Source organism: Balaenoptera acutorostrata, chromosome 17 (assembly GCF_949987535.1).
Source record: "Balaenoptera acutorostrata chromosome 17, mBalAcu1.1, whole genome shotgun sequence".
NCBI lineage: Eukaryota > Metazoa > Chordata > Mammalia > Artiodactyla > Balaenopteridae > Balaenoptera > Balaenoptera acutorostrata.
Genome location: NC_080080.1, coordinates 37,695,715 through 37,720,513, shown reverse-complemented (window position 1 = coordinate 37,720,513; position 24,799 = coordinate 37,695,715). Strand labels below are relative to the sequence as shown.

The 24,799-nt window shown below is 32.7% G+C and overlaps 1 protein-coding gene across 10 annotated transcripts in view; it reads left to right on the top strand.

The window, feature by feature from the left end:
- The window catches only part of VPS13B (vacuolar protein sorting 13 homolog B), a 769,553-nt gene that overhangs the window by 101,668 nt on the left and 643,086 nt on the right, over positions 1-24,799 (top strand). For all 10 annotated transcript variants that reach the window (XM_057531718.1, XM_057531717.1, XM_057531723.1 and 7 more), the window contains exon 16: positions 2,410-2,534. In XM_057531718.1, the coding sequence (XP_057387701.1) occupies positions 2,410-2,534 (125 nt within the window). The remainder of the gene's footprint in view (positions 1-2,409; positions 2,535-24,799) is intronic.

Sequence of the window (24,799 nt, the reverse complement as noted above, 5' to 3'; positions counted from 1 at the left end):
TTCCAGCAATAGGTAATTATGAAGAAGTCCTTTATCCTTTTTAGACTTCATTTTTCCCATATGTAAAACGAGGTGATTTAGTTAAATTGTTTTCTAATTGGATTTTTTAAAAGGTGGCACTGCATATTTAACTTTTCATTTTATGTCATATGTAAGTCATCTTAGTCAAGTTGGCATTTCCTTCAGCTAAAACTTCTATTAGTAGTTGCACTTACTGCTTCATACATTCTTGATGCCTCAGACTGTTGGTTTGCAGTGTTATTAATAAGTATTTTTATTCTATTTCTGAATATATGAACAGTCCTGGTGAAAACAACCTCAATTCATACTGCGCTGGTTTTCCTTTTTCTAGATAAAGGATTTGTAATCTTGGTCAAGGGTTGTTGACAAGTTATTCGGTTATATAGGTATGGTAAATCTGTGTGTCTTACTGCTGTGATTTAAAAGAGAGAGTTGAAATTGGTTATTTCGAAGAGCAAACACAAAACTAAACAAACAAACAAAAAAGAAATAATTATCTTTGATGGTTCTTTTGAAATAATTATTTTTGATTTCACTGTAATTTATACTTGCTTGGATGTTCTCTGGAGTCATCTCTGGACAACATGTACATTTAGTAAAAGCTTAAAAAAATTACAGAATAATATGCAGGACCTTCCCCAAAGTCCTTTGCAGTTCTGCAGACAACCAGCAGGGGATCTCCTCAACACCCAGTTTCCCTCTGAGTACATTAATGATAGTGTCTGTGATTATACTGTTGGGACATTTATAGAATATTAGAAGGTGGCTTGAGAGCATTCTTAGTTGAACACAGATAATCTAGTTTGATGAAGTATTACCCTGGTTCATACTCTAGAAATATTTGGAGGTTGGGCATCGTTTGAATAATCATGCTTTGTATTAAGTGGTATTAATAATTGCAAATTTCAGAAACTTTTAAATACTGGCCCTTTCAGAGGAAATATGAAATGCTGAAATTGTACAGTGCCCAGAAGTTCTTTGCATATAGTGTTGCTTAGAGCAAGTCTTCAAAGAATATATATGTGGAATAACTTAATTTTTAAGGCTGATCAATTAAGTATTAGAAACATACTTTTTTCTTTTTCTTCTCAATTCTTTATTTCTTGCATCTTGGTTAATAGTGGGATTTATAGGAATCAGTAGGTATATCACTTTCACTTTTCTTGATAGTAATTAAGTAGGTAGGCCCTTTGAAATGCAGTTTTTCTTTGAACGTACAAAATTCTAACTAATGTCTATTTTCCAAAATGTTACTTCGTTCACTGAAAACTGACTTTACAGGAAAAGATTTGACATTGTCAGTTTGATGAATGGTAGGAACAGAATAGCTTTTTGAAACCATTTGGAAGCAGTTTAATATTACTTTCTAAGAAATTGATCATTAGTTTATGTTCATTAAATGAAAGTATTTTGTATTGGAAATTAGTTACTGAGGTATTTTAAACATGTTTCACTGTAGAATTTAGCAGCTAATATTAATCCTAGAGATAAGAAAGTTAGTGCTTTGTAAACCCAAGGAATAAAAAATAATAATGAAACATAAATGTTGGGGTTAAACTGCTTTTGCATGTTGTTGGAAAACAGTAACTCTTTGTTTTGTATCTCTGTGTGTCAGTGTTTCCTGTTTGAAACATTTACTTTATTGAAAATAATGGAAGAAGAAATATCATATTCAGTTCTCTGCAACGTTTCATGTAAAATGTGATGTTACATTGATTCTTCCTATGAAGGCAAATGTAGTTTTCAGGAATTTCAGGGAATGCTTATAAAATTTTTGAATGTGATCTGCTAGTTTTAAGTATAAACTTATAAAGAGTAATTTATGCCATGTACCAAATTTCTTGAGGTGAAAAACCTCAGCCCTACCATTATTTTTACAAAAGAAAGGGAAAAGATGTAACATTATTTAGGATATGTTTGGATATCCTTTTTGTGTGTGCATACCGTAAGTTGAAGGCAAAATACTTTTTAAGATTGTTTTTGTTGTAGTTAATGTTCTTTTAGGAATAAAATGATATAACAATGATTTACTAACAATATCTGTGATGTGCACAATGTAGTCAGTTTAACAGAGAATATGTGCATTTTAGCAGACAGTAAAATGCGAAATGAGAATTATGTATAGAAATAAAATGTGAAACCTAAAATTGGTCAAAAGAAGAGTCATCTTGCAGGGATATGAAAGAAATATTGTGTATTTAAATTTCTTAATTCTGACTTAATGTCCTATTTAATAGAAGAAAATGTTGATGTTTGGGAAGTGGAAAAAGACATCAGAACATATTTAGTGTGCAGCTGTTGTAGAGCAAATTGAAACTGACGTATTTCATCCTGTGCTTACTAAAACTTTGTCTCTGTGAACATTTGGATCTTTTCTTTTTGTTGCAGATATTTGGTTTCCAGGCAGGACTGACCTCTTTGGATTGTAGGGGATCTTACTGCGTACCTGTACCGATTATTCCCTCTTTCAGCACTGCTCTTTATGGTAAACTTCTGAAACTGTCCACATGCTGGTAAGTATTGTGTTAAAGTGTTGTTTATGGTAATTTTCACTTATTATCTTAGGAGGGGAAAAAAACCCAATCGTATCTGTCTTATGCCAGTGTGTTAGTTTTATATAAAACCTTAGAAAAATATGTGAAGTTAATACTTCATGTATCTTGTTTTTACTGAGACGTTAAAAATCTCTTTTAAATGTCTGAAATCTATTAGGTTATAGTATTTGTGGTGGTGATAACTGTTGTTGGGGTAATAACTATCAATCCATATCGCAGCTATAGTAAAATGTTGCTTTTTCACATTGTATAGGAACTGCAGGGCAAGTACTTTCTTTTTTTTTTTTTTCTTTTTTGAGAGGTTACAAAGATTTTTTAATAAGTTGCAAATTAATATCAAGGCCAAAGTATTTTTCAACTAAGTAACAATTTCTTGTGTATTCCTAACCACTGAGAAAAGTATACCCATGACATAGATTTAGTATATTTGACATGTCTGTTTACAGTCACTCTGCATTTGGGCAGAAACTGATTTTAGCCCTTACTTTCATTTAGTATTGGATTCCTTTATTTGGAGGTCCTTCTTCCTGAATTAAAAGAGATTTATAGAAAGAGAGTCAATAGTTACTAATCATACCTTTTTCTTTTAGTTGAAAGCAGTGTTTTTAATATTAAAGAAATAATTGTTGAAGTATATGAAATAAGATGTAGGTAAATGAAATTATATTCTGGTGAAATATTTCTGTATTTTAAAATTTGGATCATTTCAATTATTGGGAATACATCTTTGCTTTTTCCTCCTAATTAGTATTAAGCTTATTTTTGTAGGATGTATTTTCATTAGTTACTTATGAAAAGCAACAAAACTTTCAGAAAATAGATTTGACTTCTTTATCTAAAGTTCATTTGTTAACAATATAGTTCCTTTAACAATATATAACTTTTAAAATGAAATTTGTAAAGTAAATGCTAACATTTTCAAAGAAATTTGCCTGTTGATTCAGAAAATTAAAAAAATATAGAACTTGAAGTTAATTCGTATTGGAACCAGTTCTTCTATAAAGTGAAATCACTATTAAATTATTTTATTCTTAATTTCTCTTGATAAGTTTAATTTTGTCCTTAGTCATCCATAGTCCTCATATGGCACTTATTATGCTGTGTAGAGAATCACTTTTCAACTTTTTATTGTTGTTTACATGTTGCATTTGAGCCAAGTATTATATTCTGGTCTATTACAAAATACCATGGGATATGTCTCAGTTGATAAGTCAATATCAACTTTAATAGATATTTGTATCTGCTGATTTATTTATCACTCAAGACCCTAAAATTTTATTAGATACAATGCAGTTCACCGTGGGAAATACTTAAGTTCTTTTTAAAAATAAAACAGCCAAAATTTCCAAAGTGAATTATAGCCTTTATATGAAAAAAGTTGAATATTTAAATAGGTAAGGCTTATGTCAAGGATGTGTAAGGCTTGCTCTAAATATTGCCAAATTTGGTTTAAAATATATCTGCTGACATCTAAATGAAAATATTCCAATTAAATACTAAAAGCATGAGATCACAGAATGCTAATATTTATTTGGATGTGATTTGCTTTTTTTGTAGTTAAGACCACTTCTACATTATTTCAGTGGTATTTTTGCTATGCTTTACAGAAGTATGTTGTTTTGAAATAGTTTCTTTAAATTGTTTTCCTTAGCAAATACAAAGTAAGCTATAATTATTCTTAGCAACTCTAAATTGAAAGTAATCAGTACAAAACTCAATAAATTGAGATGTATCTTAGTTAAATGAAATGAATAAAATACCAGATAAAATACATCATATAATACTTGAAATAAATAGAAATCATATGAGAACTGAGAATTCTATTTAACTGTTGCAGTGAGTGAGGATTATGTCAGCTCTGTCCCCATTCATGGTCTCTCCCTTCCTCAAATTATACAAGCTGTTTCATTTGGACTTTTAAAATTCACATTTCAGAGTTTCTTAAAGCACATTTATGAAGCTGTGTTTATATTTCATGCAGTAATGAGAAGAGCATATTTACTACAGGCCACAGCATTTGAAACAAAGGCATTTTATAGCACATTGAAAATTTTTTAGTTGGTATGTTTGAGTTAGTAATGAAAATCTAGATTTTACTTAAATCAGCAAAATAGTGTATACTCTTTGTTTTAAAATATTTCTAAATTGAGATATTAATTATATATGAAGCTGCAAACAAATAATATTTAATTTAATCAGGTTTGGTAATTTTTAAAATATGTGGCTTAAGTAACATTTAAAAAAAGTTATTTCTCTCCCATTTAAATGTTCATGTTAATATATTTTAACCTGAATGAGCAAGCTATTACAAAACTCCAGTTTCTTAGATTGTATTTTTTTCAAAATATTTTGGTTACATTGTATCTTTCATTCTATATTACATAGTTTTCAAACATACAAAAATAAACTTTTCAAAAAATTTTTTTTCATTTTTTTATATCAGGTTAACTTTAGCTCTTTTAGTTCCTTTGAACAAGACTGAAATGTGTAGGGTGTGGTGAGAAAAGCAGTGACCAATAATAATTAATGACATAAATCTTGAGCAATTAATTTAAATTTTAACTTGACTCTTTTTTTGATATGAGATGTTTAAAAAAGGGCAGTAAATGGTTGGTTAAAGGTCAATAAAGTATCATAGCATTGTTTTTGCTAGCAGAATTAAGCATTGGTCTACTGTCCATAGTTATTTTAAAAATTTCTACAGTGATAATGCTTTTAGGCTTTTAGATATATTCTTGGCCTTAACATTTTTTTCAATACAGAGAAATGATAAACATTTCAACTCTTTCAAAATTTCTGATTTAAATATTAATATCTTATAGAAAAGTGCATATGTTACAGTGTTTCATAACAGAACTGAATGCTTGGTAACCAGCTGAAAGATCAAGAAACAGAATATTATCAGCATCCCAAAAGCCTCTCTCTTTCATCCTCCTCTAGTGTTAACCATTATCCTGGTATCTAATAGCATATATTCTTGGATTTAATATAAATGGAATCATACAACATATATTCCTTTTTTGACTGGTTCTGTCACTTAAAATAATTTGTGAGATTCATCTATTCTGTGTAATGTAGTTTTTAGATAGTTTGCCTTTGTCACTATACAATGTTATATGAACATTGACGATTTACACATTCTTGATCTGCAGTTTTAATTTAAAAATAGGTGCCTGAAGTTTGTGTCAATTTCTTTTTTTATTCCTTTGCTATTTTTTCTTTCCCTTAAGATGCTTCAGTTGTATTAGGGGACATTAGATGTCATTAAATATTTTTCATTTTTCTGTGTCTTGTTGGGCATTGTGCTAAGTGTTGGGATTGTGGAAAGAATAAAGTAGAATGCAGTGAGGGTAAAAGATATCCCCTCACCAGGAAGACTTACAGTCTAGTAGGGGAGGACACAGACACATATGAAAACAGTTGTCATTAAATTGCAAAATTGAGGCTTAAGCAGAATGTCTTTCTTGTTAGTTTAAAAAAATTAGAGAATTTTTCTAGGACCTCAGGAATGGCTTCAGAGAAGTGGCATTGGAATTGGGCTTTAATGGCTGAATCAGTTAGATATCCAGGTATTCAGAGGCTGGTTAGGGTGTAGAGGCTTCTAGGTGACAGTATTTTCTGGACAAAGTCAGGGTTAGTCCATTCAGATCTGTGAAGGGATACAGTGGGAGAGGAATTTGGAAGACTACTTTGGGCCTGGACTTGTACACAAATAAGGATGTCTACACTTTTTAATATGAACACTTAAAAATAGTTAAACCAGTTAATCAGATATTCATTAGTCCCATTACTTTCTGATCAGGCTGTTAAACTACAACCATAATATAGTTTCAAGTTCACTTTCTCCTATAATTGAGGGTTCAAAAATGTGATCTTATTTATAAATAAATTTTGGAAGTTCAGAGAAAAATTACTTTGGCTTAGAAAGTCATGGAGAAAATGGAGACGGTAACTTTCAAGCAGGTTATTAAAGAATGGGTAGGATTTGAAAGAGAATACCATACTTTCTTATACAGTGTTAGGCACTTAGTTTAACAAAGTTTTCATAACAACCCTGTGAGGTTAGGTGATATTCCCTCTTATAAAACTAAAAAACTCAGGTTACATAACTTGTCCAAAGTCACATAGTGGCTGGACAAGGATTCTCATGGAGGGTTATTTGATTCCAAAGTCCTTGATCCCTTCCTTACCCGAAAGGAGTGAAGATATAAATTATCTTTTATTAATCATCTTTGAAAAGCTCAGTATACTTTCTTGCCTTATAGTAAATATGAATTTCCATGTGTAGAGAGGCTAGTTATGATAGTACAGCTAATAAGTCTGAATTCTCCTAGTAGCAATTAATAGTATATAGATACTACTGTGCTGCTGATCTCGTAGAATTGAAGTTCATTAGAGTTAGGTGGAATCTTAGGTATTATCTCAATTTCTGAGTCGTTATGACATAGCTTTGATTTATGGTCATCTATCCAAGGCTTGAACATTTTATTCAAAGGGAGTTAGCTACTTTCTGAGGCAACCAGATTCATTGTTGGGCAGCTCTAAAGCTCTTTCTCATATTGAATCAAAATCTGTTTCATGTTTCTCCTTTTTCATAATTATTGCTTATTTATGTCATGAGCCATTTTCATACTCATAGGAATGTGGGAAAACACGTATTTCTTTACAAGATTAAGGGATCCATTCCTTACTTAGCACAGTGCCAGATAGCTTGGTTTTGACTAGTGAAGTTATTGAACAGTTTATTTGTGGGAGGAAGTTGCTTCTGTGGAATCTGTGTTTGAGTTCAGTGTTAAATAGGAAATACAGGATTTGGTGCTAGTAGGTTCATGGTATTGATGGGGAGAGGTGAGGCAGATACTGATCCTTTTGCCTCCCTGAAATGGAAACTGAAGCAGCCATTTTTCTGCTGTAACACCAGAGTAAATGCTTTTAGCTTTAATGGAAGCTGGGCCCTTCAAGTATAACAAAAATGCCCATAATATTTATTAGCAAGCAGAGAATGAGTAATCCACCCCACAGGACTGAAAATGGTGTTTGCTTAACTGCCCAGTTTGAGGCCTTAGGAACATAGAGTTGGGTGTTTTTAATGTTCCTGGAGATAGATCTTTTTAATTCCCTTGTTTCCAAAGCTGTGTTTATTTTCATCTGTCTGCTTTTGTGATTCACATTCTCTGTAGCAGAATGTCTTAAAACTGGTAAGATTTAACTGAGATGTTAATTCTCTTATCTCCACTTGAGTGGCAGCAGCCTGATTTTCAGCTTTGGTTCTTCTGGCATCTGGAATATGATTTCATGGAATGTTTTGAACTGAAAAGAGACACCTACATCATCTATTACAATCTTTTCATTTCAAAGATGAAAAAACTGAATCCCAGAGAGGTCGAGTTACTTAGTTAAGAGCACACAGTTAGTATCAGTGCCTCGATTTGATTTTCATTTTCTTGATTCAGGGCTCCTTCAACTGTATCACACCGCTTTAAAAATTATTATTATTTTAATTTTTATCATGGTAAAATATAACTAACATAAAATTTACCATTTTAACCATTTTTAAGTGTAAGTACTGTGGCATTAAGTACATTCACGTTGTTGTGCTGCTGTTACCACTATTCATATTACCACTTTCCAGAAATTTTATATTCTGTACCCATTAAAACAATAACTCCCATTACTCCCTTCCTTCAGCTCCTGGTAACTACTATTTTACTTTCTGTCCCTATGAATTTGACTATTTTAGATACCACATGTAAATGGAATCATTGAATATTTGTTCTTTTGTATTTGGCATATTTCATTTAGTGTAAAGTTTCAAGACTCATCCATGCTATAGAATATATCAGAATGTCTTCCCCTCCCCCATTCCCCCCCTCCTTTCCTTCCTTTCATTCCTTTTTAAGTTTGAATAATATTTCATTGTATGTAAATACCACATTTTGTTTATCTATTCATGCATCAGTGGACATTTGGGTTATTGCTACCTTTTAGCTATTGTGAATAATGCTGCTGTGAACATGTGTGTACAAATAATCTGTTCGAGTCCCTTCTTTCAGTTCTTTTGGGTATATACCTAGAAGTAGAATTGCTGAATCATGATAATTCTATGTTTAATTTTTTGAGAAATTGCTGTTCTGTTTTTCACAGCGACTGCACCATCATTCCCATCAACAGTGCACAAGGGTTCCAGTTTCTCCACTTCCTTACCAACTCTTGTTATTTTCCATTTTTTGTTGATAGCCATCTTATTGAATATGGAATTATATCTCATTGTGGTTTTGATTTGCATTTCTCTAATGATTAGTGTTTTTTTTTTGAAGTATAGTTTGCATACAATAGTATGTTAGTTTCAGATGCACAACATAGTGATTCAGCATTTAAATAAATTATGAAATGATCATGGTAAGTCTAGTGACCATGTTACCATACAAAGTTTTTACATTATTATTGATTATATACCTTATACTGTATATATATCCCCATGACTTATTTATTTTATAACTGGAACCTTGTACCTCTCAATCCCTTTTACCTGTTTCACCCAACCCCCTACTTCCTCCATCTTTTCAAGTGCTTATTGGCCATTTATAATCATCTTTGGAGAAACATATATTTAAGTCCTTTGCCCATGTTTAAATTGGATTGTTTTTATTGTTGATTTGAAGGTGTTCCTTATATATTCTGTATATTAATCCCCTATTATATATATGTGATTTTGTAAATTTTTCATCCAATTCTGTGGGACTGTATTGCTTTTCAATGTTAAGTCTGTCTACTTTAACTCCAAAGCCAGAAGCTGAGTTTATCTCCTTTATATCATTTACTTTTTGTTTGAAATGTTAACTTTCAGATTTGACACAGTTTTTCTTAAGAATTGGTATAGCTTAAGCAAGTAAAAAGTGGTAATGTGTTTATTTGGAATAGGTCTACTTAATTTGGGGAAGAGAAGAAAGAGATGAATTTGTTAGAATTCTTTGGGTTGTTTACAAGTTTATCTTCACAGTATTTTTTGCTCTTACTGTTTGTGAGATGGCTTACTTATAATAGATTGTTTTTCTGCAAAATGATTTTGTAACTTTTTGTGGTATAGGGAGATCTTTTTCTGCTTAATTTTCTTCTCATGTTTTAAAGTTATATATCTGTTAAGCTCTGCAAAAGGTAGATATAGTGCTTGACATATGGAATTTATAAGTCTTTAGGTTATAGACAAGTTCAGTACTGAAAAATAAAATAAAAATGAAAACAAATGAACAATTAAATCAAATGACCATTCAGCTCGTTACTTTCTTTTATTCGGAATAGGTTAGGAGGACATAGAAGGTTTTAGAAATAGTAGGAAGGTTGGGTTCTTAGTACCTATTTTTAACATGAATTCATAAACACCTCATGGTTCCCATTCTGGGTGGACGTATATATTTGTCATGTTTTGAAATCCATATGCATATTTGCTTCATCACCTTTTTTATTAGCAATAAGACATTAATTATGGAAACTTTAAAAAAAAATAGGTAATGCTAAAGGAATCCAAAATAATTTTTGTGAGTATTATTTATTAAAAAAATACTATCATAGGCCTAGTGCTCATTGCTATTCACTTTGAAATCGAAGAGAATATTGAAATATAGCTCTTTGAAGTATTATCAAATGGTAAATCAGTTCAGCCAAGGCACATACTCTGATTACAAATTATTTCTCTAGTGATAGATATTAACGTTGAGTTTAACAATCTGATGATAGAGAATATGTTTTAACAAATACAAGCAGATATGAACACTTATCTGTGTATGGTCACATAGCTAAACATTTCAGAATAGACTGGGATTCATATGTTAGTCTCTGAAAAATCCAGCATTGTTTGCTTTTTCTCTCTGTCACATCCTATTGAAATGGAAATACATTGCAGATACCGGTTTCTGCTTCAAAGATAGGTGAATCAAATGAATGAAAGATAGGCGAATCAAAGATTTCTTCATCAAAGTAAGATTCAAACTTATCGAAATATGTGAATGGCATCTATTCCAATCAAATAGCTGTACAGTTCTTAAAAATTTACAGATCTTTTAAAGGAGCTTAGGGAAGTTTGAAAGTGAGACATAACAGCCATCTTCATTTGTCTTTGGCTCCATTCATGCATTCATTTTGTATGTCAACTTTGAATTTCCTTAGAAAATACATTTTTTTGTCCATCTGAAATTTTAGATTGAGCACACAAGAATGTCCTATCTTGTGAGACCCTAAGTGTGGGGTAAGTCCAAATTTTACAGCCTTAAAGGAAACAAAATATGTGTGCTTTATTTTATCTCATTAGCCTACATGTTAGAGATGGTTAAACATGATCACAATGAAAATAGCCCATCTGATCAATTTCTCCATTACATCATATGGTAAATTTGATTTGGAAAGTTCATAGTGCAAACTGTTCTCATTACAGTTTTCTTTTTTGATTTGGATAACTTGCTGAATTTTTTTTTTTCTTTTCTATTGTAATAGCTCCCTTTGTAGCAAATGGTTAGGTATTACTTGTATTGTGTACTAAGGTGCTGTATTTTTATATGAACTGTAATCTCAGGTCAGGCATACAACAGTGGACTCATGCTGGATGCTCTGTACTTAATGTAACTTAATCTTCCATCTTACGGGATTCTGTGTTGTGTGACTTGCCCTATTTTGTTAATGTAACCATCTTTTCATTGTAAATCAAGCATTTCTTTGCATATTTCTTAGAATCTTTTTTTGTTTTGCTCATACTGTTTTTGTCTTCTACTGCCTTTTAAAAAATGCTTAATTCTTCTTTTGTGTCTTTATCCTGTTGACTAAAGCAGGGAAGTCTGACCAGAATAGACAGGATGCATATTTTCTTCAATTTTTGAACAAGTTCCCCAATCTGTTACAGTTTTTTTTTGAAACTCCAAGGAGTTTTTCCACTATGTTTGTCTGCCTTTTTGCATACTTGAGCTTGTTCTTTATTATTCATTCAGGTCTATTCCACAGATAGGTGATGAATGCCCACTGCATGCCATACACTCTGCAGGGCTTGGCTAGAGATGCACCAATAAACAAAATAGGCAAGATACCTGCCCTCATATCAGCAGAGAATACACAATAAATTAAAGGAATTTTAAGGAGAGAAAAACGGCTTTAAGAAGCAGTGTATATTGTCTTTTAAAAATCTAATTATAAAATTGTCCTTTTTGCTGTTTTGGGCCTTGGAAGGAGATGCTTACATAGTTTTTAATTGCATAATATTTTAAACTTATTCAATATTTTTCTGTTTAATTTTTATTAATGATTTATGTTTGAAGTGAAAACCATGTAATTAGTATTAAAGCAAACAGTGATTGGAACTGAAATATAGGTTCCTACAGATAAGTGAAAACTAATTGAATTAATAAATTAAACATACTGTATTTTTATTTTCCAGCTTTATATAAGCTTTTCTAAAAATTTGATTTCTCAGCAGTTATTTTAACATGTGCACAATCTCCAGTATTTATGGAGGTTAACTTATATTAAGGCCTTTAAGACCTATTTATAAAATATACATATTTTTAAATTGTATCCTTGCTTTATACTCTTAACATCCACTTTTCTACATTATAATGTTTAGTGTGAATACACCTCAAAAATCCGTAAAGTCCTTCTAATTAAAAGATTTTTTTATTGTATTAAGATAAATATGTTCATGTGAAGATATATTCTTTGACTACAAATTACTGAGATTAATTTTTCTGGCAGGACTTTCAGAATATCATTACTTCATCATCACAGCTCATGCTGATAGTTACTTTCTATATTCATTGAGAAATACTTGTATTTCTAATCTGCATATAATTTATATTTGAAAAACTCATGAACAGAGTTATTTTTCAACTTATGTGTCTATGTGAGAAATTTGTGAGAATTTTAATAATATAGATTTAATAATAATAATAGCATATGTGTGCCACAAGCAGTGCTAAGAGTCTTATATGCATTATCTCTTTAATCTTCATAGTAACGTTATGAGAGACATAATATATATACATTTTATGCATATCTTTGTCTTAGCTTCTTAATGCTAATACATCTATAAATAGTGAAGCTAGAATTCAATTTTAGGTTTATTTGAATCCAGACCCAAGATTAGCAGTTCCTTCCACCATTGGTGAGAGAGTGTATTGCAAGTTGGCATTAAGATCGCATCCTTAGACATCCTTTTATAGGAATAGCTTTGCTAACTTCTATTTATGTTATAGTTTTGTTGAGGCATACTTTATATAATATAAAATTCACCCTTTTCACATGTACAGTTCAGTGATTTCTAGTGACTTTACCAAGTGGTACAACTGTTAACATAAATCAGTTTTAGAACATTTTCATCCCTCCAGTAAGATCCCTCTTAACCCATTTACATTTAATCCCCATCTCCAGCCCTAGGTCATCACTAATCTACTTTCTTTCTCCATATATTTATCTCTTCTGTCATGTAAATAGAATCATACAAAATGTGGTATCCTGTTTCTGGCTTCTTTCACTTACCATAATGTTTTGGAAGATCATTCTTGACACAGCATGTGTCAGCAACTAACTTGTCTTTTATTCTACATCTCTATGTTGCTTTCTTTACCCGGGTAAAATGTATTGAGGCTTACAAATAACTGTCCTTACTGTTATCCAGAGATATTTAAATTCCAGAGTTGGATGAGGGGTTTTAAAACCTTGTTACAGTTGTTGCTGCTGTTAACTGTGGTGTTCTAAGAATATCCTTTTGTGTCATTAGCCCCTTCTTCAATCTCAAATAGACATAAACTTTTGCCATAATTTTTGAGAAATTATAGAGATGGGGCTGGTGTTTGGACTCCTTCTTGCTCTGTGATTATTGGTGTTAAAACTCATAAATATAGAATTTAATCTGTATCAGACTTGTCTGTCTTTCTCAGGGAGATGAATAGCTGGTAGTAGGTCCTTTTTTTTTTTTTTTAATCTTTGGTAAATTAACTCACTTTGAAAATGCCTAGTCTAGTCATTATAGCACTTTATGATTTTTGCATCTTGACTAGCTTTATTTTTCACATCTGCATTTATGCCCCAGGACCTAGCATATAGTTGATTTTCAATAAATGTTAATTAAAATGAACCAAAATAGAATTTAATTAATTTTATAAATATTTTAAAATCTGTTAACTTATCTTTTGAAGAGGACAGCAAAAAAGAACAGGTGTATTCAATCATATTAATGTTTAAGGAAGAAAAGGTAGGCAAACTACCCAAACTCAGTTTCCTTTTTTTGTTCATCTTTAATTTTTTTAAAATAAGCGAAGCTCTAATATTCTAAAGCAACTATTCTTTTAGATTCTAGCACCTAAAGAGAAATATAAGTTAAATGTACCATTCTTGAATATCTTCAGTTTTTATTCTCTCTGATAAATGCAAACATTCAGATATATGAGTGCTCTTGGAGTTTCTATTTCTAGATGTTAGTTTTTTTTTAGTTTCACTATGTTCTTTTAACTATTTTTTGGGAGGAATAATACTTGAAGGTGAATACTTAATTTTTAATACTTAATTTATTTCTCAAAGTATTCTTATTTTATTCTCATAAATTCCCTGTGAGTAGTTTTAAAAATTACAAAAATACTTAGGGGTCTGGTTACACCTGAAAATACTATATAACTGTAGCAAGCTTTCATAGTACTTTAGAGCTGTGTAGAATGTGGTTTATAAAGTTCTCTTTAATGGTTTATAATATGAATTATACCAGTGTTTTCAGTAACATTATTTTCATTTTAAAATTAGACTGTAAATACAACAAAGTTCAACAATTTTATGTGACAACAATTCAGTGATTTTTGACAGATGTATGTAGTCATGTAGCCACCATCAAAATCAAGATATGGAACATTTCTATCACCCCCAAAATTTCTCTCTTGCATTCAGTTCCTTTTCCTTCCCCTGGAGTTTATCAGCTTTTGGTGAGGACAGTTGGCTTATGGTAAAGGTAATGGCCTATCTCGATTCCCTTGTTGTAGGCTGACCAGGGCATGACTGGCTGGCAGCTTGTTAGCTAGCAGTTGCCCTGTGGACGCATCTTTTGCCCTGCATTCCTGCAGGAATGTTTGAAGCCGAAGTAGCCTGTCTGTGCGGTGCATTGCAGCACTCTGGCACCTGGCATCTGAGCTGTGGGACTCAAGCAACCAATGGAGAGCACGGACACTTCTTGCCACGGCTGCCATAAAAATTTCTTAAAAAAAAAAAAAAACAAACCCCTTGGAGAACTTGACATGTGTCCCTTGAAGTTGGGTGGCCACAACAACTATGTATGTCTCATATGTAAACAACTTCTGAAAGTCAAAGTCTGACTGGAGCTGCTTGTGTAAAAAGAGAAACACGAAGTCTGCAGAAGTCTGCAGTAGGAACGAGTCACTCATCTACCACGGGCGACCAGAGGTGCTTGTTTTTCAAGAGTCAGTCGTGGCCCCTGCAGAACTGAGCTAGAGCTGAGTCCTCCTAAAAGGAACCCCACATGCAAGGCCTAAATGGATGGTGGACGTCAACTCAGTAGAGCGTCTTTTTGCAGTAGAAGCCGGGAGCTGAGGGTGGAGTCGCCTATGAGGAGAGAGTCGACTGTGGGAGGTCACAGGTTTTAAAAAAATATTTCAACCAGGAGCAACTTCAACAGAGATTTTCTGATGGCAGTACCAGAAGGTTCTTCTACGTTTTCCTTTAAAATGGTAAATGACTTGATGAGCAACATTTTTAATGTAGAAAAGCGACACCTGCCAACAAGCTGTGAACAAACCAGCGCTAAACATGCAAGGTTATGCAGACGCGAAGAACTAAACTATGAATTCCTAGCTTTAAAAATTCAAACTAAGGTTTCTGAGTGGAGAGCCTGTCGTTGCTCTGTGAGACTCATCTAGGTCTTATTTTCTGCGTGAGTAGAGGGCACTGGTGGTCTTCTGATGTCTAGGTCAGTGCAAGGCTAAATGCGAAGACTTTATGAATAATTAAGGGCTTCCTATCAAAATGTTGTTCAGCTTAAGGACAAAGGGTTTCTGTTTTCTGGTCTTAAGGAAGAATGCAAGGGTTTGATTGGCATAGAAAGGAATGTGGGGACAGTGCCGAGAGGGAGCCAGGGGGAAGGGCCCTCACCTCCACGGTCAAGTGCCAGCACTTGATCTGGGCCAGTGCCCAGGAGCCCCAAATCTGCCAGTAGTCTGGGGAGTTTGTTAGGAAGTAGGATTGGGCCTTTAAGACAATCTTGTGTGTACCTTGTCTGCTAACAGCCTGATGATTGTTTACTGATACTCTTGCCTAAGTTATTTCACGGGATTTCTCCCTGCTACACAGTGTTGAAATTACATTCAGAGATTAAAAAAAAAAAAAAAAGACATGAAGAACACAACTACAAGTAAATAGCACTTATCTTTGTACTAGTTAGGTTTTTCCCTTTGATTCTTTTAGCAAGGGCAGAAAGAGCATGCAACATACGTTAACTGGAAAGTGTTGGTCCAATGAGAACAGGTTTTCTTCAATTTTGCTTTTGGAAAATTTGGTATTTTCAGCATGCAATTTTATGATCAGTTGGGTGTAAAGTTGTATAGGTAATTATGATCCATCTATTTCCCTTGTTAAAAGTTTTAAACTTAGTAAAATTGTTTAGTGGTAGCCAAATGAACATTTATAATTCCTTCTTAGATTATTGCCTTTAAATTTGATCTTTTGGCACTGTAGAATATTACTATAAGACTTAACATCTCTTTCTATGAGAAGAATAATATTAATACTAGCCTTTTCTCAGTATTTGGTTTTACCTGTGTACAGGAGGTACATTTTGTACTGGGAGACATTTTGTACTGTCTCGATGTCAGTATATAATATGACAACATCTTATATTAGTGACAATATCTTTTAAATACATCTGTGTTTCATTATTTTCTTGGAACTGAAACTTGAGTATATTCAAAAGAATTCTAAGTTGTTAGTACACAGTGTATTTATTAAAAGAGAAATGTCTTGGTTAGAAATCACTAAATTTAGTCTAAGGGTTGTTTTTTTTTTAATAATTGCCTCTAAATTTCTTTCTTGTGTTTGATGATTTAATCTCTTTTAATATACTAACTTGAAATATAGGAACAAATAATCATTGGAGGTCCCTGTGCTCAAAAGATGATACAGTGCATAGTTAGTGGCAGAAGAAAATCTCGAAGAACAGCATTGTAATACTCTTGTGTAGCATTTTGTACTTATTCCACTACATACAGTGATTTATTTGAACCTCACAACCAACCTTTGGAATAAACAAGTCAGGTATTATTATCTCTTTTATAGATATGGAAATGGAGGATTAGGGAAGATGATACTGTGGATCGAGAGAGATGAAATCACTTGTTTTAGTTGTTCCAGAGGTCTAGTTTAGCGTTGAGTGTTGGAGCCATTAATAGCATGTTGGTAGCTATTAGCGAGTTCTTGATAATAGGTTTGATTGTATTCTTCATTATGATTTATAACTTGAAAAAATATTTCCGGTTTCCTAGATGAATTTGTTAATACTTAGCACTTTTTAAGTTTCAACTGGTTAATTAGTCATTTGTTTGTTTTAAAAATAATTTTTTGGTAACTATCATGTGAGAACTGTTGTGTCATAGGCCTTGGAGTCCCATTATGAATAAGATATGGTCTTTGCTTTCCCTAATTATGTCCTTCTCCTACCTAAATTACTTTGCTTCTCATAGCTTTTGTGGTAAAGATTAAGATCTTTAAAACTTTCAGTGATGTCCTCCATGGTCTAGCCCCTTGGCTGTCTAGATTCATCTGAGTATCTTCCTCTCTATCCCCTCCCACCTTCTTGCCTTTTTCATTGTTTCTTTTTCAGCCAAGTCTTTCACCATATTGTCTCAGTAATCAATAGCCTAAATAATTTTTACTTACTCCTCAGATATTGGCCCAATTGATATTTTCTCTGACTAGATCACATCTTCCTAATATCTTCTTCTTTTTTAAAAAAATTTATTTATTTTATTTATTTTTATTTGTGGCTGTGTTGTGTGTTCGTTGCTGCGCGCGGGCTCTCTCTAGTTGCGGCGAGCGGGGGCTACTCTTGGTTGCGATGCATGGGCTTCTCATTGCGGGTGGCTTCTCTTGTTGCAGAGCACGGGCTCTAGGCATGCAGGCTTCAATATTTGTGGCACGTGGGCTCAGTAGTTGTGGCTCGTAGGCTCTAGAGGGCAGGCTCAGTAGTTGTGGCACACGGGCTTAGTTGCTCTGCGGCATGTGGGAACTTCCCGGACCAGGGCTCGAACCCATGTCCCCTGCATTGGCAGACGGATTCTTAACCACTGCACCACCAGGAAAGCCCCCCTAATATTTTCTTTAATGGAATATTTTTCCTATTTTTCACTGTAGTTTTCATAGAAGTGATTTTTACACTGTTTTTTTGTGATTATTTAATAGCTTTTTCCATTCTTTTTACATTAAGTTCAATAAGGACCATCTCTTTTTCTATGGAGGACATTTATCCTCAAAACCTTGAAACTGTGGAAAGCACAAGTAAATACTTATTGACATGAAGTTGGTAATTTTTTCAGTCATTTTAGTGCTTTTTGGTTGTCTAATTAGATTTTAGATTGTATGCTCTTTTGACAACCAAGTTTGTCTTCTTTTTACTTACATAATATATGTAAAATGTGCCCTTGGCCAAAGCAAAAACCAATGACTTTAACTAATTACTGAAATTGAACTAAAATTTTAGTGATTTCTCTAATCAGAATTCTCAAGATAATATTTGAATGTTTTTAATTACATATATAAGATATATTGCATGAACACACTTCCTCTCTCTCTCTTTTCTTGAGTAAACATTTTTACTTAAGTAGGCGAACTGTCTATATTGAATAACTTGTCTGGGAGATGATGAGATTAATGAAGAGACAACATTTTCCTCCTTTTGTATTTAGTTTCTTTGCTACCACCTGTAGTTCACTGTAAGATTTTGAACCTTATACATTATAATAATCAAGGCATTCATTATATTTTTATTTTAGTGATAGACAAATTTTACTTCTCATTTTTTCTGTCCATTTGTTATCTAATATTTAAGTTCAAATATTTACTTCAGAAATTTGAAAAATGATAAAATATTTTCCAGTCTCAACACAGCAGGATATAATTTGTATTTTACAGCTATTTGCAAATGCTAAAATTATTGTAATTAAATAAATATAACAGTTAATACTTGTAGGGATGTTGAGAAAGCGATACACTGATACACTGCCTATGAATGTAAATCTTGATTCAGACAGCAAAATGTGAAGCATGCATTAAAGAGACCAATGTGGAAGAATATGTACTGATGTACAAAGATCTTGATCACTAGGACATATTGTTTAGTCATAAAAAAAAGGCTGTGGACTTTTAAATATATATATATATATATATCTGCATTAAAATTATAAGTGTATCTGAATACATAAAATCAATAGAGGTGTGTAGGTATGTATGCTGAATTCATAAAAAGTGGTTATCTTTGGGGAGTGGAGTGGGATCAGGAGGAGGAAAGAGGAGCTTTAACCTTTCATTTTACCTACGGTTTAGGTCAAAAATTTTTTTTCCCTTCCATGAGTATTGATATATTGTGTAAGTTGAAGAGTCGTTGTGTGCAGAACTAAATACACACTTCTTAGTTTTTTAAACTGCTTTCATTTCTCAGTTGAGTTAGTGAGTTTTGTACTCATTTTATTTTGGAAAAAGTGATCTAATCTTATTTTACTGTACAGGATATGAGTAATAACAAAAATACATTTTTGGAACCAATTTGTACATTCAGACCTTGCATTTGGGGACTCTGTATAAATCTTCAGATCCAGCTGTTGCTGAGGATATTCTTTCAGTTGCTGTGAGGTGTGTTGATTTTAAAAGAATGGATGGTTGTTCCTGAAGTGTATGTATGGCAAAAATATTATAGTACTGCTGTGAGTGTGAATGGATTGTTTAAGTTAATTCCTTTGCATCGAGTAATAAGAATCACTTCCATGTTTTTTATTTAAAATTTCGAAAGAAGAATTTTCTTTATAGCAATGCCAGATTGGTCCAAAAATTTTGTCAGCTCTGTATTGTAATTTGTCAGCAAATGGAACAGAGTCTTTTAAGGTGTTTGTTAATTAGGGCATATTCATTTTCAGTCTTTGTTACTACACAGTCAAGACCTACTTGTTTCTATTTCCTTAAATTTATCCTGGAGTTTGTCCAAGTTGAGTTTTAATGAGTTGTTTATCCTGCTAGTTACATTAGAATTTATTTTTCCCTAGAGAGTAATGTTTGAATTGATACTTTTTTAAACCTATTCTGTAATATGAACATATGTTCAGACTAGGACTTCTGGATATGTGAAATAGGCATTTGTTAAATAAATTATTTTATTTTCACCAACTTAACTGTTAAAATGTAGGTTTAGTGATATTTCAAAAACATGAGGTAAGTCCAGAAGTTGTTAGATAATTTTAGTATGAATTTTATTGAGCTGTTTTATTTTAAGCCGAGTTTAAATAAATTTGTAGTGGTATAAATCACAAGGAAAATTATACTTTTATTGTTTATTTTCATTGACTTTTTAATGAGGCCCCCAAATAGCTTAAAGTTGTAAAAGCTATTCATCTGTTTAAAAATTTCTGAGGCAAATACAGTATGATGGTATGGTTTGATGAAATGGATACGTAGGTGTTTATTATTTTCTATACTAGTTAACCTGTTGGAAATATCTCAGAATTGACAAAAACAGAAGAGGAAAAAACCCCTCTTCATTGATATTGTTATACTAGCAGGTACATTCTATAATCTACCGTCTATTGCCAAATCATTTATAAATGGTTTATTTTAGTTCAAATGCTACTGGAATATTAAACAGAAGTATAATAAAATGTACTTTTATTTGCAGTCAGTTATAGCTGGAAAATAAAACAAACCACAAAAACATGCCATACGTGTATGCTATAATTTACTTGTTTATTGTTGAATTCTGGCTTTTGTAAAGTGAGTTATTTCCTTTGATGTTAAATTAAATTGAACCTGAAGGAGAGAACTGCCCCCTACCCTTGGGCAGTATTAAAATGTAGAATAGATTAATCTTTTTGAATTTGCATATGTTTAAGTTTTTATTCAAGTCTGTGTTATCCATTTGGGAATCATTTTATGTGACATTTGATGGCTTGAAAGAGTACCGTATACAGTAGCTGAAGTTTTTATGAAATAAGTAAAGACCCACTTGTAAAAAGAATCCTGACTGTAATTTTGCCTTATAAATAATTATTGCTTTAGTTATAAGAACATGGCTCTTGCTACACCATAGGACTTCCTAAACACCACGGAATACCTGGCTAAAGATAGAGTGGCTAGATTAATTATACATTTTTATATTGTAGGTTTCCAAATGTCTGTTCTGTTTACTTAGTACCACTACTGGTAAACTGTTGTGCTTTTGTTTTTGTTTTTGTTTTGGTCAAGAATTTTGAACAGAAATTTGAGAACATAGTAGAAAGAGAACCACCACTCAATTTTTAAACCTGTAATAAAAGACAAGAAAGTGACTTAAAGAATGGCCACAATGTTAGAAAAGCAAAATGAACCAGTAATGATAATGAAGTATAAATTTATGAATTAGATTCTATTGTTTTTTCTCCTGCCTCATTTGATCTCTATTATCTTATCTGCTTGGTTTAAGGAATCTTCTATTCAGTGCATTTTAAAAATTTATTTAAAAAGATTTGAAAAAAGATTTTTGGCCCCACTGCGTAGCATGTAGGATCTTAGTTCCCTGACCAGGGATCAAACCCACACCCCGTGAGTGGAAGCATGGAGTCTTAACCACTGGACCACCAGGGAAGTCCCTTCAGTGCATATTTATTTCCTTATCTATTTATTACATTCCTTTGATTTTGTGGCAAGATGTGACCAGGCTTGTGGATTGAACGGTAAATCTAGGTAGAGCCACACATTGCTATTAAATATTTGAGAGCTGTATGGACAGGGTGGTAGATGTGTTAATGTGCAACTGTATATTTAAATTATGAGGCATGCTAATTAAGAGAGACAGGTGATCCCAGGGTTTTGTTTTTATTTTGTTATTTTCGAGTAAGAAAGGGCAGTCGTTAGCTGATTGGACCAGTGTTCCTAGGAACAGAGTTCTGAATACTTTAGGGAGGTTTTGAATTTTAATTCAGATAAAATCCACATAGCATAAATTTACTATTATAATTATTTTAAACTGTACGATTCATTGGTTTTTAGTATATTCACATTGTTATGCAGTCATCATCACCATCCAACTCCAGAGCATTTTCAAAACTCCAAAAAAAAAAAACCCTGACTCTATCTGTGATTCTGGATAGAGAATGCCACATACAATATGTGGCATTTTCTGTCTAGCTTCTTTTACTTAGCGTGTTTTCAAGGTTTCTCCATGTTTTGGCATGTATCAGTACTTCATTACTTTTTATGGCCAAATAATAACTACTTTATAGTGATATACCACATTCTGTTTATCCATTTATCAGTTGCAAGTTTGGGTTGTTTCTACTTTTTGGCTAATAAGAATAATGCTGCTATGAACATGCATATATGAGCTCCAATATGAACAACATTTTCAGTTCTCTTGGGTATATACCTAACAATATAATTGCTATATTTACCTTTTTGATGAACTGCCAAATTGTTACACACAGTGGTCGTACTATTGTATACGTCTACCTCCAATGTATGAAGGTTCCAGTTCCTCACCATCCTTGCCAAGACTCGTTATTTTCTGCTTTTTTTTTTCTTTCTTCTTTTATGTCTATCTTAGTGGGTGTGAAGTGGTATCTCTTTGTGGTATTGCTTTTCATTTCCCTAATGATGTTGAGCATTTTTTTAAGTGCTTATTGGCCATTTGTGTAACTTCTTTGGAGGAATGACTGTTTATGTGCATTTTTAAATTGGGCTGTATATCTTTTTGCTGTTGAGTTGTGGGAATTCTTTGCATATTCCAGGCACTAGACCCTTCATAGATATATGATTTGCAGATTCCCCCCCCCCCCATTTTGTGTGTTGTGTTTTCACTTTCTGGATAGTTTCCTTTGATATACAAAAGTTTTAAATTTTGATGAAGTCCCATTTATCTGTTTTTCCTTTTGTTTTTGGTATCATATTTAAGAAATTGTTCTTTAATCCAAGATTGTGAAGATTTACACTTATGTTTCCTTCTAAGATTTTATGGTTTTAGCTTTTCGATCAATTTTGAGTTAATTTTGGTATATGGTGTGAGGTAAGGGTCTAAGTTCATTCTTTTGTATTTCGATATTCAGTTGTTCTAAGACCATTTGTTAAAAAGACTCTTCATTCCCCACTTATTGGCCTTGACCATTTGTCAGAAGTCCATTGATCATAGATGTATGGGTTTATCTCTAGACTCTCAGCTCTGGTGCACTGATTTATATTTATATGTGTATTTGATTGCTGTACCTTTGTAGTAAGTTTTGAAATTGGGAAGCATGAGTCTTCCAACTTTGTTTTTCTTTTTCAGGATTGTTTTGGCTATTCAAGAGTCCTTGTAAATCCATATGAATTTAATTAGTTTAGGATTAGTTTAATCATTTATTCAAAATAGATGGGATTTTGATAGGGATTGTATTGAACCTATAGCTTAATTTGGAGAGTACTGTCATCTTAACAGTATTAAATTTTCCAATCAATAAACATAGGATGTCTTTCCATTTATTTAATCCCTTCTTTAATTTCCTTCAACAATGCTTTGTAGTTTTCAGTGTAAAAGTCTTAACGCTTCTTTGGTGAAATACTTATTCCTAAGTATTTTATTCTTTTTGTTGCTATTATAAATGGAATTGTTTTCTTAATTTCCTTGTCAGATTGTTCATTTTAAGTGTATATGGGTATAAAACTGATTTTCATGTAGTTACCTTGTATCTTGGAACTTAGTTGAACTTGTTTTTAGCTCCATTCATTGGTGTGTGTGTGTGTGTGTGTGTGTGTGTGTGTTTATAGTTTTCAAGGTATGAGATCATGTCATCTGTGAGTAGTGATAGTTTTACTTCTTTTTTTACAATCTGAATGCCTTAACAATTTTTTTTGCCTGGTTTCGTGACTGGAACCTTTACTGCAATGTTGAATAGAATGGCAAGAGAAAAATACTTGACTTCTTCCTGATCTTGGAGAGAAAGCTTTCCGCCTTTCACCACTAAGTATGATGTTAGTTGTGTGTTTTTCATAAATATTCTATATCATATTGAGGAAGTTCTCTTTAGTGTGTTGAGTGTTTTATATTATGAAAGAGTTTTGGATTTTGTCAAGTACTTTTTCTGTGTCAGTTGATATGGACATGTTTTCTCCCCTCTTCTTTCTATAAGTATGATGTATTGCATTGAGTTCTTGAGCCATTCTTTTATTTCTGGGATAAATTTCAGTTGTTATGGTGTATAATGCTTTTAATATTCTTCCAAATTTCATTTACTGGTATTTTACTGAGGATTTTGCATTTATGTTCACAAGGGATATCGGTGTGTAGTTTTCTTGTGTTGTTTTTGTCTGGCTTTGGTACCTGGGTAATACTGATGTTATAGAAGAAATTGGGAAGGATTCCCTTCTGTTCTTTTTTTTTTGCAAAAAGTTGAAGAGTATTGGTATTTTTTTCTTCTTTAAATGTTGGTAGAATTCACAAGTGAAGCCTTTTGATCCTGGACTTTCCTTTCTTGGGAGATTTCTACTTTATTTTTGAAGAATAGTTAAGTTGGAATTATAATTATTATTATTTTTAAAAATAAATAAATTTATTTATTTATTTATTTATTTATATTTGGCTGCATTGGGTCTTTGTTGCTGTGCGCGGGCTTTCTCTAGCTGTGGCGAGCCGGGGCTACACTTCGTTGTGGTGCACCGGCTTCTCGCTGTGGTGGCTTCTCTTGCTGCAGAGCACGGGCTCTAGGTGCACGGGCTTCAGTAGTTGTGGCACATGGGCTTCAGTAGTTGTGGTTCGTGGGCTCTAGAGCACAGGCTCAGTAGTTGTGATGCACGGGCTTAGTTGCTGCACGGCATGTGGGATCTTCCCGGACCAGGGCTTGAACCTGTGTCTCCTGCATTGGCAGGCGGATTCTTAACCACTGTGCCACCAGGGAAGCCCCAGAATTACAATTATTAATTGACAGTTCTTTCTTTCAGCACTTTGAATATTTCAACCCAGTGCCATGTGGCCTCCATGGTTTCTT